This window comes from Leucoraja erinacea, chromosome 6, assembly GCF_028641065.1.
Source record: "Leucoraja erinacea ecotype New England chromosome 6, Leri_hhj_1, whole genome shotgun sequence".
NCBI classification, from domain to species: Eukaryota; Metazoa; Chordata; class Chondrichthyes; order Rajiformes; family Rajidae; genus Leucoraja; species Leucoraja erinaceus.
This window is the reverse complement of record NC_073382.1, coordinates 62,483,310-62,498,824: the sequence shown is the minus strand read 5'-3', so window position 1 is coordinate 62,498,824 and position 15,515 is coordinate 62,483,310. Positions and strand designations below refer to the sequence as shown.

Here is a 15,515-nt window from a genome sequence, read left to right as displayed (position 1 = left end):
GACACGAAAAGAAGATTGCTGCAGAACATTTAACATCAATCATTAATTGAATGTTCACTAATTATTCTCGGTGCGTTCTGTTCTTGTTTTTTTGTTTTGCAAACGGCTGTTGAAGCCAATCCTGTTCCTAAAATGCTTCTGAAAACTTCCAGTAAATGACTCCAATATTTGCATTCAAGAACAGAAAATGAATTTACTCAAATATGCTGGTGCGCAGATTTTTACTGAAGCTACTTTTTTCCCCCATTTATACATATGTTATGGGTAAACAGGTAACTTTTTCAGTGAGAAGTAGATTCAACCTCTCAGCATGTAAACACTCAATGGCTATCAGTTCATTGGCATTATCTCACTGGAAATTGGTTTTAAACCAGGGACTCATGGCCCTCTCTCCCTTCTATAAGATGTCATAAGACAGGATGATTTTGCAGGGATCCATTTTAAGAATCTCTTTCTGGTCATTGGTGAAGGTCAGCTTTCATTTTCTATTTTTGCCACAAGCGATAAGATGTCATAGGTCACAAGATATCCCAAGCACATAATTAGGGTTTCAATTTTGCAACTTGAGTAATGTTGGTTTCCTGGCACAAAACATTGGCAATATTATCCATTCCTTGGTTATAGTGCATTAGTGCTGCAGCCACATTTTAAATCATAATCATTTGGTGTGGTGCAGTGGTAGAGTTGCTGCCTTTCAGCGCCAGTGAGCCGGGTTCGATCCCGACTACAAGTGCTGTCTGTATGATGTTTGTATGTTCTCCATGTGATGGCGTGAGTTTTATCCCACATTGCAAAGTCGCACAGGTCTGTCGGCAAATTGGCTTTTGTAAATTGACCCTAGTGTGTGTAGGATGGGGTACAGATGATCGTTGCTCAGCACGGACTCAGTGGGCCGAAGGGCCTGTTTCCCACACTGTATATTGGTAAACTAATTTCTAGAAATGTAGGTTTGTATTTAATTCTGAAAGGCTCAACCTGCTCCTTATCTACACCCTTTCCCCATGCAGACTTCCCGCCCTCCCCGGAACAAATGCCTTTGAAAGACCATATTTTTAAACTCATGCAACATTTTTCCATTCAATTAACTGGTAACATTATACTTGCAGTGCAGAGATGGGATTTTCAGCAAACGGTGACTCTCCCATTACAGTTGTGTTGCAGTTCCACTATCTGGCCACACAGTGGCTCTATGTCAGATAGTTTGTCAGCTGGGGTTTGTTTTTGCACAGAGTAGCAATGTCATAATTTGTGTGTTTCAGTTTATTTTGTGGCTAACTTAGTTTATTGGCCTTAGTTAATTGTATGTACTCGGGGTCCAACACTTTTCGGACTAGTTGTAGTCCAGGGTTGCGCTACATCAACCCATGGGTTACAACTGACCTGCCCCAGAACCTCCGTGGTGGTGAACAAGGCTGCATCGAGGAGGTTTACCTGGCACCTGTGCAACAACGTGAATTGTTTGAGCTAGTTAACTATCACCAGACCCATCCACATTTGGTGGCCTCCTCACCATAAACCAATAAAGTTAACTTGCTGGATGATGGTGAAATCTCGCCCCAGAACGGCAGCATTGTGCTGGCAGTCGGGAGAACAGCCTGGGCAAGTTCCTGGGGCTACTGTGAGACTGCACGTGAAAGTAACATTGATCATCACTATGGACCAGCCTGACGTTCTCCACCCTCAGTGCTGCCAGCTAAGAGTCATAGAGTGATACAGTGTGGAAACAGGCCCTTCGGCCCAACTTGCCCACACCAGCCAACATGCCCCAGCTACACTAGTCCCACCTGCATGCGTTTGGTCCATATCCCTCCAAAACCTGTCCTATCCATGTACCTGTCTAACAATTTCTTAAATGTTGGGATAATCCCTGCCTCAACGACCTCCACTGGCAGCTTGTTCTATACCACCACCACCATTTGTGTGAAAGTAGATTATTTTCAACAATTCTTAATACCATCTTTACTTTGTCTAACCTGGTCTGTTGCATCATTTTGCTCCCACCCCTAAGCCTGAGGCGCAGCTGTTGCGGTGACAGTCAAAGTAATCCCTCCTGGGTAATCCCTCTTGCTCCGAGCTGTCTGCAGGAAGCACCTGTGTGTCTGGTTTCAAAGTCCTTCATGTGTCTGGTCTCAAACAAAGATCCTATAGCAAGCAAACTAGATCACTCGACGAAAAAGACGTAGTACGCTCATGGGCAAATTCATGGGTAATTTTAGGCCCCATTTCCGTAACCGGCTTCCGTCTCCACACCAAAGATCCCAAAGTGGAGCAAAGATAACTAGTGCGGTGACAGAAGCCGGTTACAGAAACATCCTCATAAAAATAAAAGTCACTTGGTATGTAATGCAACGTAAACATTTTCCGAATTTTAATTTATTAACACAAACTGTTTCCCGCAACGTTGATTACACTGCAAGTCCGGTCGGGTTACGGAAATGGATGAAAAAAGGCCCACGTTCCGCTCCGTTCCGTACTACACGTCAGCCCATTGCAATTAGCAGGAGTAGTCTATCTTGCTCCGCTATAGGATCTTTGGTCTCAAAGACCTTCTTGTTGCATCTGTGAAATCAACAACTTCCTCTATCAGCTGTCCTCTCCTAGATTTGTTCTTTTAGTCCTGCCTCACTTCTCCATCTCTTCTTCCCTCATTTTTACCCTTCTGTTCTTCCCCTATCCCATTTCCCTTCATCCACTTACTCCCTCCTCTTGGCAATAGAATCTCCACATGAAAACCACCCAGAAACAACGAACCTAAGCAGAATGTTTTTTAAAGATGCATTTAATATAGCAGTGAAATTTTGAATCAAAAATGTCACCATTATATATGACTGCTTAATTTGTAAAAGTATGAATGTAATTACTTTGCTTAATTATATTTCTGCATATACAATTCGTAAAAAATCTGTAATGTACCATCTAACTTGAACCGCAATTAGTGTTTACGATCACAACGCGTAATGAATAACTGTGCTGATCGTACTCCATCCACACTATGATTAGACTGCATTATATATTTAATTACATTTCAAACTCAAACATAAGCAGTCCAAGAAGCCACTGTAAAATGTGTAGGAAGGAACTGCAGATGCTGGTTTACATCGAAGATGGACACAAAATGCATGAGTAACTCAGCGGTACAGGCAGCATCTCTGGAGAGAAGGAATGGTTGGCGTTTTGGGTCGAAACCCGACTTCAAATGTCACTCATTCCTTCCATCCAGGGATGCTGCCTGTCCTGCTAGGTTATGACAGAATTTAGTGTCGATCGCCACTGTAAAATCCTGATTTTGTGCTTTTAAAAAAAAAATGAAAATAGTGGAGCAATTTAAACGAAGCCCAACCTATTATGGAATTGATCATGATCTTGAACGAATTATCCAGTGGAAAAGGATTTGGGGAGGAATAGCGAGTGGCTGTTAACGAGGTCTGTGACTGAAACCGCTCCTGTCAGGAGTACGACGTACAAAGACACCACCACTGCTGAACCTCTGTTTATTCCTTGCTGTTTTTCTCCCCTTCAACATATCTTCAACATTTTCTTCCTGCAGAAGTAAAGGGAAATAAATTCATCTAGACATTGCGCAAAACATTTCTGATAATCGTACAAGACTAAAGACAGATTGACAGATAGAATAACCTGTCACAGTTATCAAGTGGAGCCTCTCAATAGATAAGGGACACTTAATCATAGAGTGGCTAGAGCAGAGGAGGCCATTCACACCACTGTGTCCATACTGGCTCTCCACCAGACAACATATTGGTAATTTAGTAAAGAATCACTGCAAAATTCAGATTTCAACTCAAAACAACTCAGAAAAGTATTTCCCATCAACTTTAGAAACTGTTTCTGTTAAAGGAGAGCTGTCCCTCAGATTATGCAACCATAACATTGACAGTTAATATTTATCGAACAACAACTAGGCCACATCTTGTCAGCAAAGTAGATTGCAATGATTCAGTGCAAATATATTCAGAGACATGGTGTGTAACTTGTAACTGGAGGCACTCATGAATGTCAAGCAGCACAGACAGAGCAATGTAGCAAAAGATGAAGAAAGACCCATTACCAAGCACCAGGAGTTCAATACAGGCAAAGGCCTGGAGAAAAATGTACAGTGTAGGAGCGAAATTAAAAAAAGGTCAGCAAAACAATGAGAAGGCATGAAGAAATAAAATCATGGCATTCCTAAAGATAGCAATAAAAAGAGCAGGAGGACATCAAAGAAACAAAAAGAAAAAGGAGGTAAAATAGAGGGGCAGTTTACCCAATAGAACCTTTGTTCTGATTGCCACTTTCGTGTGTGGCTTGGTCAAGTTGATCGCAGAGCCATTCCTGTTATTTCTGCCTCCCTCACAGACCTGGGTTCAATCCTGACCCTCCGTGCTATCTATGGGGAATTTGTACATTATGTCTAGGGCTGCATTGGTTTCCTTTGGGTGCTTCAGTTTCCTCCTAAAGACATGCCAGTTGGCCACAGTTAATTACCCTGAGAGTAGGTGAGTGGCAGAATCTGGGTGGGGAAAATAAAATAGGATGATTTAGCAGTGATCCAAGCTCTTGACCTTCGACCACTCCTCTAAGGATACCATGTCCTTCTTAATCACTCTATCCAGGCCCTTATCATTTGGCATGGCTTACTTAAATCTCTCCTTGGCCTCCTCTGTTCCAGAGAATGCCTCCTCTGTTTAAGCATTCTTTCCTTGTAGCGGAAATATTTCAGAATAGCAACTTGCTCAGATCACTATGCTTTCTCCAGTGCTTTTGAGAAGGTAGTACAAAAATGTTGACAAAGTACTGCACCGTACAGTACTTCGTCAAAATTCAAAATCCAAGTATCTTCAACCAAAACAAGTTAACAACTCACTTACCACAGAACTGCTACATGTCCTCAACTTCTCCAAACACTGATTCAAGTGACCTATTTCTGCTCGGCAGTCATCTAGTTGACACTCCATCTTCTCTCGTCGTAGACGCTCGTAATCTAGTTGAGCCTGTAGCTCCTGCAGAATTCTGTACAAAGGCAAATCCCATTTTTCATCATGGACTTTCAAAGTGCTTTCACACATTCAATGTTTGGAGAACCCAGAGATTGAGTTCCAGCACATTCACTGATGCTTTATTGTGACGTGTGCACTGCACAATGAAATTCTTTTTGCATAGATCACACATGCATGTCGCATTTACAAAACGTCCACGAGCTCGATGTACTGAATGTTCTTACACTTGTGGGGAGAAGTAACAGCCAAATACAGAAGAGTCCTCATCCAGCAACTGCATTGTGGACTCCAAGCAAGGGATGTTGTGCAATCACGGGCAGAAGGCCTGTCTGATTTTCCATAGCCAAGAGATGTTGCCATTACAGACAATATTATCGAACACCACACAGAGTGTCTGCCCCATAGAGGAAAATAAAAACCCAATGGGAAGCATGAATGAATGAAATCCAAAACCCCAATTACAATTGGTCATGGATCAATTTAACTGCCCATCCTGAAAAATCATAATGAACCTGGCTATAAAAAAAGTTTAGATTGTAAACTTCCTTTGTAATTCCAGGAGCAGCATTCTTCAAATGTGAATTTAAAGTAAAAATATACTGCTTTTGAAACTAAAGGAATCTTTACTCTGGTGACAGTGCAATCTCTCCAGATACAAGATACATTTATTTGTCACATGTGCCAGTTGGCACAGTGAAATGTAATCACCATACAGCCATACAATAAAAAATAAAGATCACACCATAGAGTTGATAGAGTTCAACATAAAACATCCCCACACAGCAGAGTCAAAGTTTCCCACTGTGAGGGAAGGCACCAAAGTCAGTCCTCTTCCTCATGTTCCCCAATGTTCACCCGTGGTCCGGGCCTCTCTGAATGCAGATCTCTCTGATGGTAACGTGGTTCCTGGCCTCTTCACACACCTGTGCTTTGCAGCACTGCCAATTGACACAATGTGGGCCCAGGTTACACTGCACTTTAATGACTGAATGATCTGTACCTTAACCAAAAAAAAAATGCTGATCTGATAAAAAAAAAAGAAGCTCTTCCCCAAACTCCGTAAGAAAGATTGCACCCTCCCTCAGCAAATCCCTGCAGTCTCGCTTTAAGCACTTATCCCACCCAAATTTATTTTAAGTTTAACTTAATTTAAAGAAGAAAGGGACTTTTGATCCATTACTGTATTTTGGTTTAAAGGCAGTCTGGTAAATTACAAGCGTCCACTTGTCACCATAAGCAGTATCTGAAATATTGTTCCTAAACTGACAGTAAAAAACAATTTTCTCCAGAGATTAAGTCCGTGACCCACTCAGTTACCCCAGCATCTTGTATCAACACCAAATACATTTTTTTTTTAAAGTGAGCATTCTTATCGGGAAACAATACATATTTTTTGCTCAGGATTTATTTCTGGTTTGATAGTGATGAAAGGAAACTTCACCTTCAATTTCCAAAATATTTATTTCATTAGTCAGCTCAGGAACAGCACAGACACAATTTTCTGATACTGATGCCAGGTGAGATTTACTGCTGACAGTGGCACTTCTAACATTACATTAATACCAACAACGAGCTGACAAATACCTTTCTGCTTCTTTCTTGTCCTTCTGTTGGAGCTGATCTTCCTCCAGCATACCTCCAAGCTGTCTGTAGTTGTTTTTGGCAATTTCTAATAACCGCTCAAATTTTTCAATTTTCTTATAGGCCCTCACTGCGTTGATTAACACGAGATGTTGATTATTAGACAAAATAATTATTTTCCAGACTCTATTGCCATATGAATATAAAATGGGATAATGCTAAGAATGGATCTTAAAATGCCAGTGTTTTAAGAAAAAATATTGAAATCTAGGAAAATAAACCTATCCTTATGTTTAGTTTAGAGGTACAGCATGGAAACAGATCTTTTGGCCCACCGAGTCCATGCCGAACATCGATCAACCTTTCACACACTAGTTCTGTTATCCCACTTTCACATCCACTTGCTACACACTAGGGACAATTTCCAGAGGCCAATTATTCTACAAACCTACACGTTTTTGTGATATAGGAAGAAACTGGAACCTGGTGGAAACCCACGCGGTCACAGGGAGAACGTACAAACTCCACACAGACAGCATCTGAGTTTAGGATCGGACCCAGGACTGTGGGGCTGTGAGGCATCCAGTCTACCAGCTATGACAGCACGTGTGTGCGTGTGCGTGTGTTGGAGCTTCATATGTAATATATCAAAGGTTGCAGTCAGCTTCCAATAGTTGACTCCAATAGTTAACAGAACCATATTTTGTAGGCAGAGTTCAAAGTACATACATTAATGTAACACAGTGCATTCTCCCAAGGATGAGTCTACTCATAAACTTGATATTCACTATTTGGATTTATCACTGCAGAAATGAAATGACACAGTAAGAGATCAGTTAGTGCCATTGCATATTTAGTGATGCTGGTTACTCCTTTACAGTGATCAACTTACTTCTAGCTTCCCTTTTTTGACCAGGACTTTGGTTAATGCTGTCCTGATTATCTGTACTCCTTTCAATACCATGTTGGTCGAAGAAACTGGGACTGTCCTTATTCATCTCTTCGTCTAAGACATCATCTAGGCCTCCTCCAAGGAGTTTCACAGCAGCCAACTGGGAAAATCTACAATGTATAAATGAAGCAGTTAGATTAATTATTGGATTAAAGCAATGGATTAATTCTGAAATGAGAGGACAGTCTGCAGTCATTTGCAGTAATTATGATTACAACATAAAGATGTTATTTTGCATGCACATTTAGGGCAAGGATCAAGAACAAATTTAAGGTTGATAGATATTGCAACTATTATGGAATGTCTTTTCATTTAGATTTGGGATATTCACATTATAACTACGTAGCAATGTCATGAGCATTTTAAACAACACATTTACCGTAACTGTAGGTATGTTACAATACGTACCTTCAGCGGCGCTGCAGTTCTGCCACTGGCCGTGTGCACGACTTTGGCGCCTTTGAGGGGGGGATTAAAATGCCGTTTTTTCCCGCCCGTCCGAGATATATTTTCTCGGGCTGCTAGCTGATGCTGAAAAATCGTTCCGACTTGCGTTCTCGGAAGGCTTTTTTTTTTAAATTGCGGGACAATTTAATCACTGGAGTAAAATAAAAATGCGACTTCTAACGCCGACAACGGGACGGATCTCACGTAGGGGACAAAACATAAGGCAAATCATTTATTTTACATATAATCTTGCTTCTTAGGATGACTTTAATCAAAATTTCCTTGGTGAAAATATGATTATGGCCCCATACGAACCGGCAGTGTTTTTCCTGTCGATATGGGGTTCAAATTCACTGCAACTGCAACACTGCAATCGATCGCGTTCCACAAAAATCCACTCGCAAGATGATTTAAATGGCCATTAATTTATGGGAATTAAACATTAAATTCCTTCCATTTGGCCTATAAATTCATGACAATGAGATTTAAAAATCATGTTATATTGTGAATTCTTGTGTGAATGTTATTTGGACACTTAGGCTATTTACAAATGTTAATCTTTTCTTAAGAAATGGATAGATGTTTAGATCTAGTAATTGAATTTTGTAATTAGCTACAATTAGGTAAGTAACTAATTATATGGTTTAATTTCAGGTCATCCAAGTAAGATTGTGTCATATTTGTTTCAGAATGCTTCAATCTATAATAACTGAAAATGTATTTCAGTTCTCTTAATTTTTAAGAAAGTTATGGGCTTTTGACTGTCCTCGATCACAGCTTTTGTGTTAAGTCAATGGAAAAGCAATAGGGAACAAGATGCTAATTTCCGAGTATGAAAATGCCCATAATGTTTTTAATATTGAAGATATGAAAGTGAATTAGGTGTCAAATTAAACTTCTTTTTAATGCTTTATCTGATGGGGTAAATTGCAGACTTGATTTTTATAATCTCAAAATTTTGTAACATTGCTAGTAACTGTTACCATTACCATAGCTGTTACATAAATGTTTGTTACCATTTCCGACATCTCCCTCCCGTTTCTGGACCTGAACTATCTCCCTCGCAGGAGCAGATAATTGACCGACATCTACTATAAACCCACTGACTCCCATCGCTACCTGGACTACACTTCTTCCCACCCTGCTTCCTGTAAGGACTCTATCCCCTATTCCCAATTCCTCCATCTATGCTGCATCTGCATCCAGGATGAGGTGTTCCACACCAGGGCATCGGAGATGTCCTCATTCTTTAGGGAACGAGGGTTCCCCTCCTTGACTATAGATGAGGCTCTCACCAGGGTCTCTTCTATATCCCGTAACTCTGCTCTCACTCCCCATCCCCCCACTCACAACAAGGGCAGAGTCCCCCTTGTCCTCACCTTCCACCCTACCAGCCACCACATACAACAGATAATCCTCCGAAATTTTCGCCACCTCCAACAGGATCCCACCACTGGCCACATCTTACCATCTCCTCCCCTTTCAGCTTCCCGCAGAAACCGCTCCCTCCGTAACTCCCTGGTCAACTCGTCCCTTCCCACCCAAACCATCCCCTCCCCTGGTACTTTGCCTTGCAACCGCAGGATATGCTACACTTGTCGCTTTACCTCCCTCCCTGACTACATCCAAGGACCTAAGCAGTCTTTCCAGTTGCGGCAGAGGTTCACCTGCACCTCCTCCAACCTCACATAGTGCATCCGCTGCTGTAGATGTCAGCTGCTCTACATCGGTGAGATCAAGCGTAGGCTTGGTGATCGCTTCGCCCAACGCCGTCGCTCAGTTTGCGATGACCAACAAGATCTCCCGATGGCTCAGCACTTCAACTCCCACTCCCATTCCGAATCCGACTTTTCTGTTCCGGGCCTCCGCCATTCCCAGAGTGAGGCACAGCGCAAATTGGAGGAACAGTCCCTCATATTTCACTTGGGTAGTTTACACCCCAGCGGTATGAACATTGACCTTCAATTTCAGGTAGTCCTTGCTTTCTCCCTCTTTCCCCAGCTCTCCCACAGCCCACTGTCTCCGCCTCTTCCTATCTTCTTCCCGACCCACCACCTCATCAGATTGAAGAAGGGTCTTGTCACCTATTCTTTCGCTCCATAGATGCTGTCTCACCCACCGAGTTTCTCCAGCATTTTTATCTACCTTCGATTTTTCCAGCATCTGCAGTTCCTTCTTAAACTTTACCGTAACTAAAGTGGATTACTGTAAGTGCATTTAAATGAATTTTATATCAGAGAGAAATCCAAACATACCTCTGTTTTCATCAGAAGACATGTTTATATATTTAAAAAAAAAACACATTTAATGAACAGTTAACTCACTGTGTGTGATCACAGCTGTTTCATTCATTGGTTGCATCCAGGGTAGTAACACACCCCAGGACGAGCATCAAGAGACAAGCAACCACCTGGAGCCCAGCCCAAATTCCCAGTGCAAAATAATAAGTTTAATTATCTTGACTGCTCTGAGCACCTGCCATTGGCTTAGGTTGGAAAAATCCAGCCGAAAATGGCTTTCTTCAGGGGTAAGAGAGGAGCCATTCCCCTGGAAACCAAGCACAGAAACCAAGAACCAAGCCTATTCCACTCGGCCAAACATCTATATAAATATCTTATCATATCAAATCATCATATCTATCTATTATTATATAAAAGTCTGTGGCTGCCGCCTGCCGTCCGTCCGTCCGGCTTCCGGCTGCTTTCTTCCTTTTGATTCGCTGCTCCTTCCTATCAGCTTCCAACACACTTCAAAACAAAGTTGCAAGACAGGAACACTCTGAACTTTTCACCTCAATGGGATATCACAGCAAGTGCTTCAACAGGAGGGGGAGGGCCAATTGGTATTGCAATTGGAACTGCTGCAGCAGGCAGGGGAGGTGCAATTGGAATTTTTTTTCAATCCACTGCTGAGGGAGGCAGGGGAGTGCTGGAATCTTACATTTGGGAACGGCTTCAGTTCCGTTGGAGGAGACGGGTGCATGGTGGAATATTGGGTTGGGGGATCACACCATTGGGGGAGCAGACCCAATGGGTCTGCACTTGGTCTAGTATATATTAAAACTCTGTGTGTGTGTGTGTGTGTGTGTGTGTGTGTGTGTGTGTGTGTGTGTGTGTGTGTGTGTGTGTGTGTGTGTGTGTGTGTGTGTGTGTGTGTGTGTGCGCGTGTGTGTGTGCGCGTGTGTGTGTGCGTGTGTGTGCGCGTGTGTGTGTGTGTGTGTGTGATTTTGCATGTGAAACGTGTTTTCTCGAAAACCAGACGCAAAAACGCAGCGCTTTTTACAATTTCGGTAGGGATTTAACTTATGATTTCATAAATGCACTTCTCTCTAGATTTGGTCAATTATTTCCCCAGATTTTGAATAAAGTTGTTCACAAAACATCAACAAATTTTAAAATCAAACTGCTGCATAAGTCAGTGCCACCTCACAGATGTCCAATCACAATGGATCTCATTTACATATGATATGACATCACAATAGGACAGGGGTTGGAGATCGGAACCTTTCAAAAGTGTATCAAACTGCATGACCTCAGACCTTCTACAGATTGTAAACACGTCCCTTCTCTCAGGTGTCTTCCCACAGGCCCTGAAAACTGCTGTTATCAAGCCTCTCTTAAAAAAGAAAAACTTAGACACTTCACTACTGAACAATTATAGACCAATATCAAACCTCCCATTTCTCAGTAAAATCATTGAAAAAGCTGTTTTGATGTCTTCCAGTCAGGATTTAGACCACACCACAGCACCGAGACGGCTCTTGTTAAGTCTTCAATGACATTCACTTAAACACAGACAATGGCAAAATTTCAGTCTTGGCATTACTAGATCTCAGTGCTGCATTCGAAACAATCGATCACAACATATTACTAGACCGTCTGGAAAACTGGGTTGGACTTTCGGGCACAGCATTAAAATGGTTTGAATCCTACTTGAAGGACAGGGACTACTTTGTGTCTATAGGTAATTACACATCTGAGCGTGCAAAAATTACATGTGGAGTTCCCCAGGGCTCCATTCTGGGGCCTCTTCTGTTTAACATCTACATGCTTCCACTGGCTCAGATCATGAAAAACATCAAAATATGTTACCATAGTTACGCAGACGACACACAAATCTACATAACAATATCACCAGGAGACTATAGTCCAATACAAGCACTGAGTAGATGCATTGAGCAAATCAACGATTGGATGAACCAGAATTTTCTCCAATTAAACAAAGAAAAAACTGAAATAATTGTTTTTGGAGCCAAGGAAGAACGATTAAAAGTTAGCACCCAGCTTCAAATGGTAATGCTAAAAACAACAAACCAAGCCAGAAACTTAGGAGTAGTCATGGACTCAGACCTGAACTTCAACAGCCACATAAAAACAGTCATAAAGTCAGCCTACTATCACCTAAAGAATACATCAAGGATTAAAGGACATGTCTCAGCAGGATTTGGAAAAACTTGTCTATGCATTTATCTTCAGCAAGCTCGACTACTGTAACAGTGTCTTTACAGGTCTCCCTAAAAAGTCGATCAGCCAGTTGCAGTTAATTCAGAACGCTGCTGCAGAGTCCTCACTAAGACCAAAAAAGTAGATCACATTACTCCAGTTCTGAGGTCTTTACACTGGCTTCCTGTCTGTCAAAAGAATTGATTTCAAAATACTACTGTTGATTTACAAAGCACTGAATGGTTTAGGGCCAAAATATATTTCTGATCTTCTGCTTAGCTACGAACCACGCAGACCTCTCAGATCGTCTGGGACAGGTCTGCTCTGTGTCCTCAGAACTAAACATGGAGAGGCAGCATTTAGTTTTTATGCACCACATATCTGGAACAAACTCCCAGAAAACTGCAGGTCTGCTGCAACTCTCAGCTCTTTTAAATCTAGACTGAAGACTTTTCTGTTTGCCGCTGCCTTTCAGTAAACAATACCAATTTATTAATTACCTATACTGCACTGTAACTTCTATTCCTGGTTTTATTCAATTTTAAATATTTTATTTGATTGCTTTTAATTTAGTAATTATTTTATCTGAATAATCTAATAATCGTTTTACATCTAAATGTCATTTCATATGTGTTTCTTTCCAATGCTTTTAATGTTTTATGTAAAGCGCTTTGAATTACCTTGTTGTTGAAAGGTGCTATACAAATAAACTTGCCCTGCCTTGCCTTGCCTTTACGTGGTCCCATTAAAATCAGACCATTGCGCTCCGGATATCAATCCTCTCTGCGTAAAGAACATTCCCCTTAGATTCCTTTTAAACCTCATTCCTCACACCTTGTATCAAAGCCCTCTTACTTTTAAAAATCCTATCATGGAAAAAGCATTCCGACCATCTTCCTTAACTATTTCTTTCATAATATTGTACTGTATATTTCTATCAGGCCACCCTTCATCATCCTCCATTCTAGAAAAATAAGCCAAGTCTATCCAATCTCTGCTCTTAACTAAAAGTTCTCTAATCCAGGCAACATCTTGCTGAATCTCCTCTGCAGTCTCTCCCGGGCAGTCATATCTTTCCTATCGTGTGGTGACTAGAACTGCATGCTATATTCGAAATGTGGCCTACCAAAGTTTTATACAGCTGCCACATGACTTACCAATGTTTATACTCCAAACCGATAAATGCAAGTAGGCCATAAGCCATCTTTACTACCCTATCTACCTGTTGCCACTTTCAGGGAGCTATAGACTTGCACCTTAAGGCTCCGTTGTCATAGTCATAGAGTGATACAGTGTGGAAATTGACCCTTCGGCCGAACCTGCCCACACTGGCCAACATGTCCCAGCTACACTAGTCCCCCTGCCAGCACTCTAGGATAGATCTCATCTGGCCCTGGGAACTTGATCTTCTTTAAGAGTTCTAAGACATCTAACATCTTCAGCACTTCTTAATATTGAAATGATCTAGACCACCAACATACCGCTCCCTGAAATCACTGTTCTTTTTCTTAGTGAATACAGGTGAGAAGTATTCATTTAGGACCTCACCACATCCCCTGACTCGTATATAAATTACCTCTTTGGTCCCCAAGAGCCCACATGCTTTCCTTATCTACCCTCTTTCTCTAATATACTTACAGAATGCCTTGGGATTCCCTCAATACCACACGTGTCCCATCTTGGCTTACCTCTCCCAGTCACTTCTTTCGTACCTCATGCTCAGCGTTCCTACAGTAAAACTTCCCAGGTGCATAAACAACTCACTTGCATTTCATTTTACATGGTAAATGATACTTTCTACTCACAATGTGATTTCCTCTAATTGAAAAACAGGGATGGGGTTGAAAATAAATGCTCTACATTTATATTCAACCCACAAGAGTTAGCCTGAAGATTGACACAAAAAGCTGGAGTAACTCAGCGGGACAGGCAGCATCTCTGGAGAGAAGGAATGGGTGACGTTTCGGGTCGAGACCCTGAGCTTTCATAACTTTTTCGTAACTTCAAATCTCTACTACACTCTACCTCCATGTCCTCCACTGTCTACAATGTTCTAGTGAGGGAACAATACCTCATCCTTAGATTAGGCACATTGCAGGATCTACACTTCACACCAAGCTCAATAATTTCAATGAGGATTCTGCTATGGCCATTTACACCTGATCTAACCCAATTTGTATTTCCCTACTTTTATTGCCATCCATCTTCACTTGCACCCTCATCCCAGCTTTCATTTAATCTCTTCGGCATTCTATTTATTTGTTCTTTCTTCCCTTCTCCACATCTCTGAGGTTGGATTAAAATATATTAATCCAAAGTATTAACACTGTTTCCTCCAAGAAGGCAGTTTGACTGGCTAGGTGCCTCAGGGTTTTTGACCTCACTACCTTTTAGCCACGTCCATCGGTGTCTCTCCAGCTTCATTTTTGATGTGGTGGTCTCCTCCCATTTCTATAAGCCATTGCAGGCAGCCGAGGTGTCCTTGCCCAGCAGCTAAGAATTGCAAATGCAAGCGTCATCACAAACAATTCAATCTTGCCAGAAAGGTAAAATACAACAAACATTTCAACTTGTTCAGGATTATTTGTTTTGCTGTTTTCGTTCCAGCAGGTCTCTTATTTATTACATTACGAGAATTCAAATAAACAATAAAAGGACTCAAAGTTCACAATCTGCGCATGAGAACTTAAGGCCAAGTATTTGAAGGAAACCAGAGAGAGGATCATTTACTTTAAAAGGTAGGGTCGTATTCGGTGCCCTTATTTTACCACAGTTGTTCCCTTAGGTAGCCGAGAAGCCTCTCAATATCCTAGCTCAAATACTAAGATAATAACATGTACCTTCAGTAACTAGGAATGACCCTACTTCCTTAACAGCCCCCAATGTTCCTAACATTCATGCAGCAGAGTCCTTGCCAACAGTCACCCATGTACAGCCTCGCATATTTTTGCTTTACGATCCCAGGGCTGCCAACTCTCACGCATTGAGCATGAAAGTCAATTTGACAAATTCTGCACTCTCACCCTGATGACAAAATTTCTCTCATCGCTGCTGGAAGTACTCAGAAATTGTTTTTAAAGGTGAGTAAAAACCCCT

General features: G+C 41.6%; 1 protein-coding gene across 1 annotated transcript in view; it reads right to left on the bottom strand.

Annotated features, from left to right (window-relative positions):
- Window positions 1-1,047: 1,047 nt before the first annotated feature.
- LOC129698227 (ankyrin repeat domain-containing protein 42-like) overlaps window positions 1,048-15,515 on the bottom strand; it is a 30,927-nt gene continuing 16,459 nt past the window's right edge. Inside the window, exons 8-12 of the mRNA XM_055637202.1 lie at window positions 14,807-14,912; window positions 7,471-7,640; window positions 6,582-6,708; window positions 4,869-5,010; window positions 1,048-3,541 (exon numbers count right to left, since the gene is read on the bottom strand). Coding sequence (XP_055493177.1) covers window positions 3,416-3,541; window positions 4,869-5,010; window positions 6,582-6,708; window positions 7,471-7,640; window positions 14,807-14,912 — 671 coding nt within the window. The 3' untranslated portion in view covers window positions 1,048-3,415. The remainder of the gene's footprint in view (window positions 3,542-4,868; window positions 5,011-6,581; window positions 6,709-7,470; window positions 7,641-14,806; window positions 14,913-15,515) is intronic.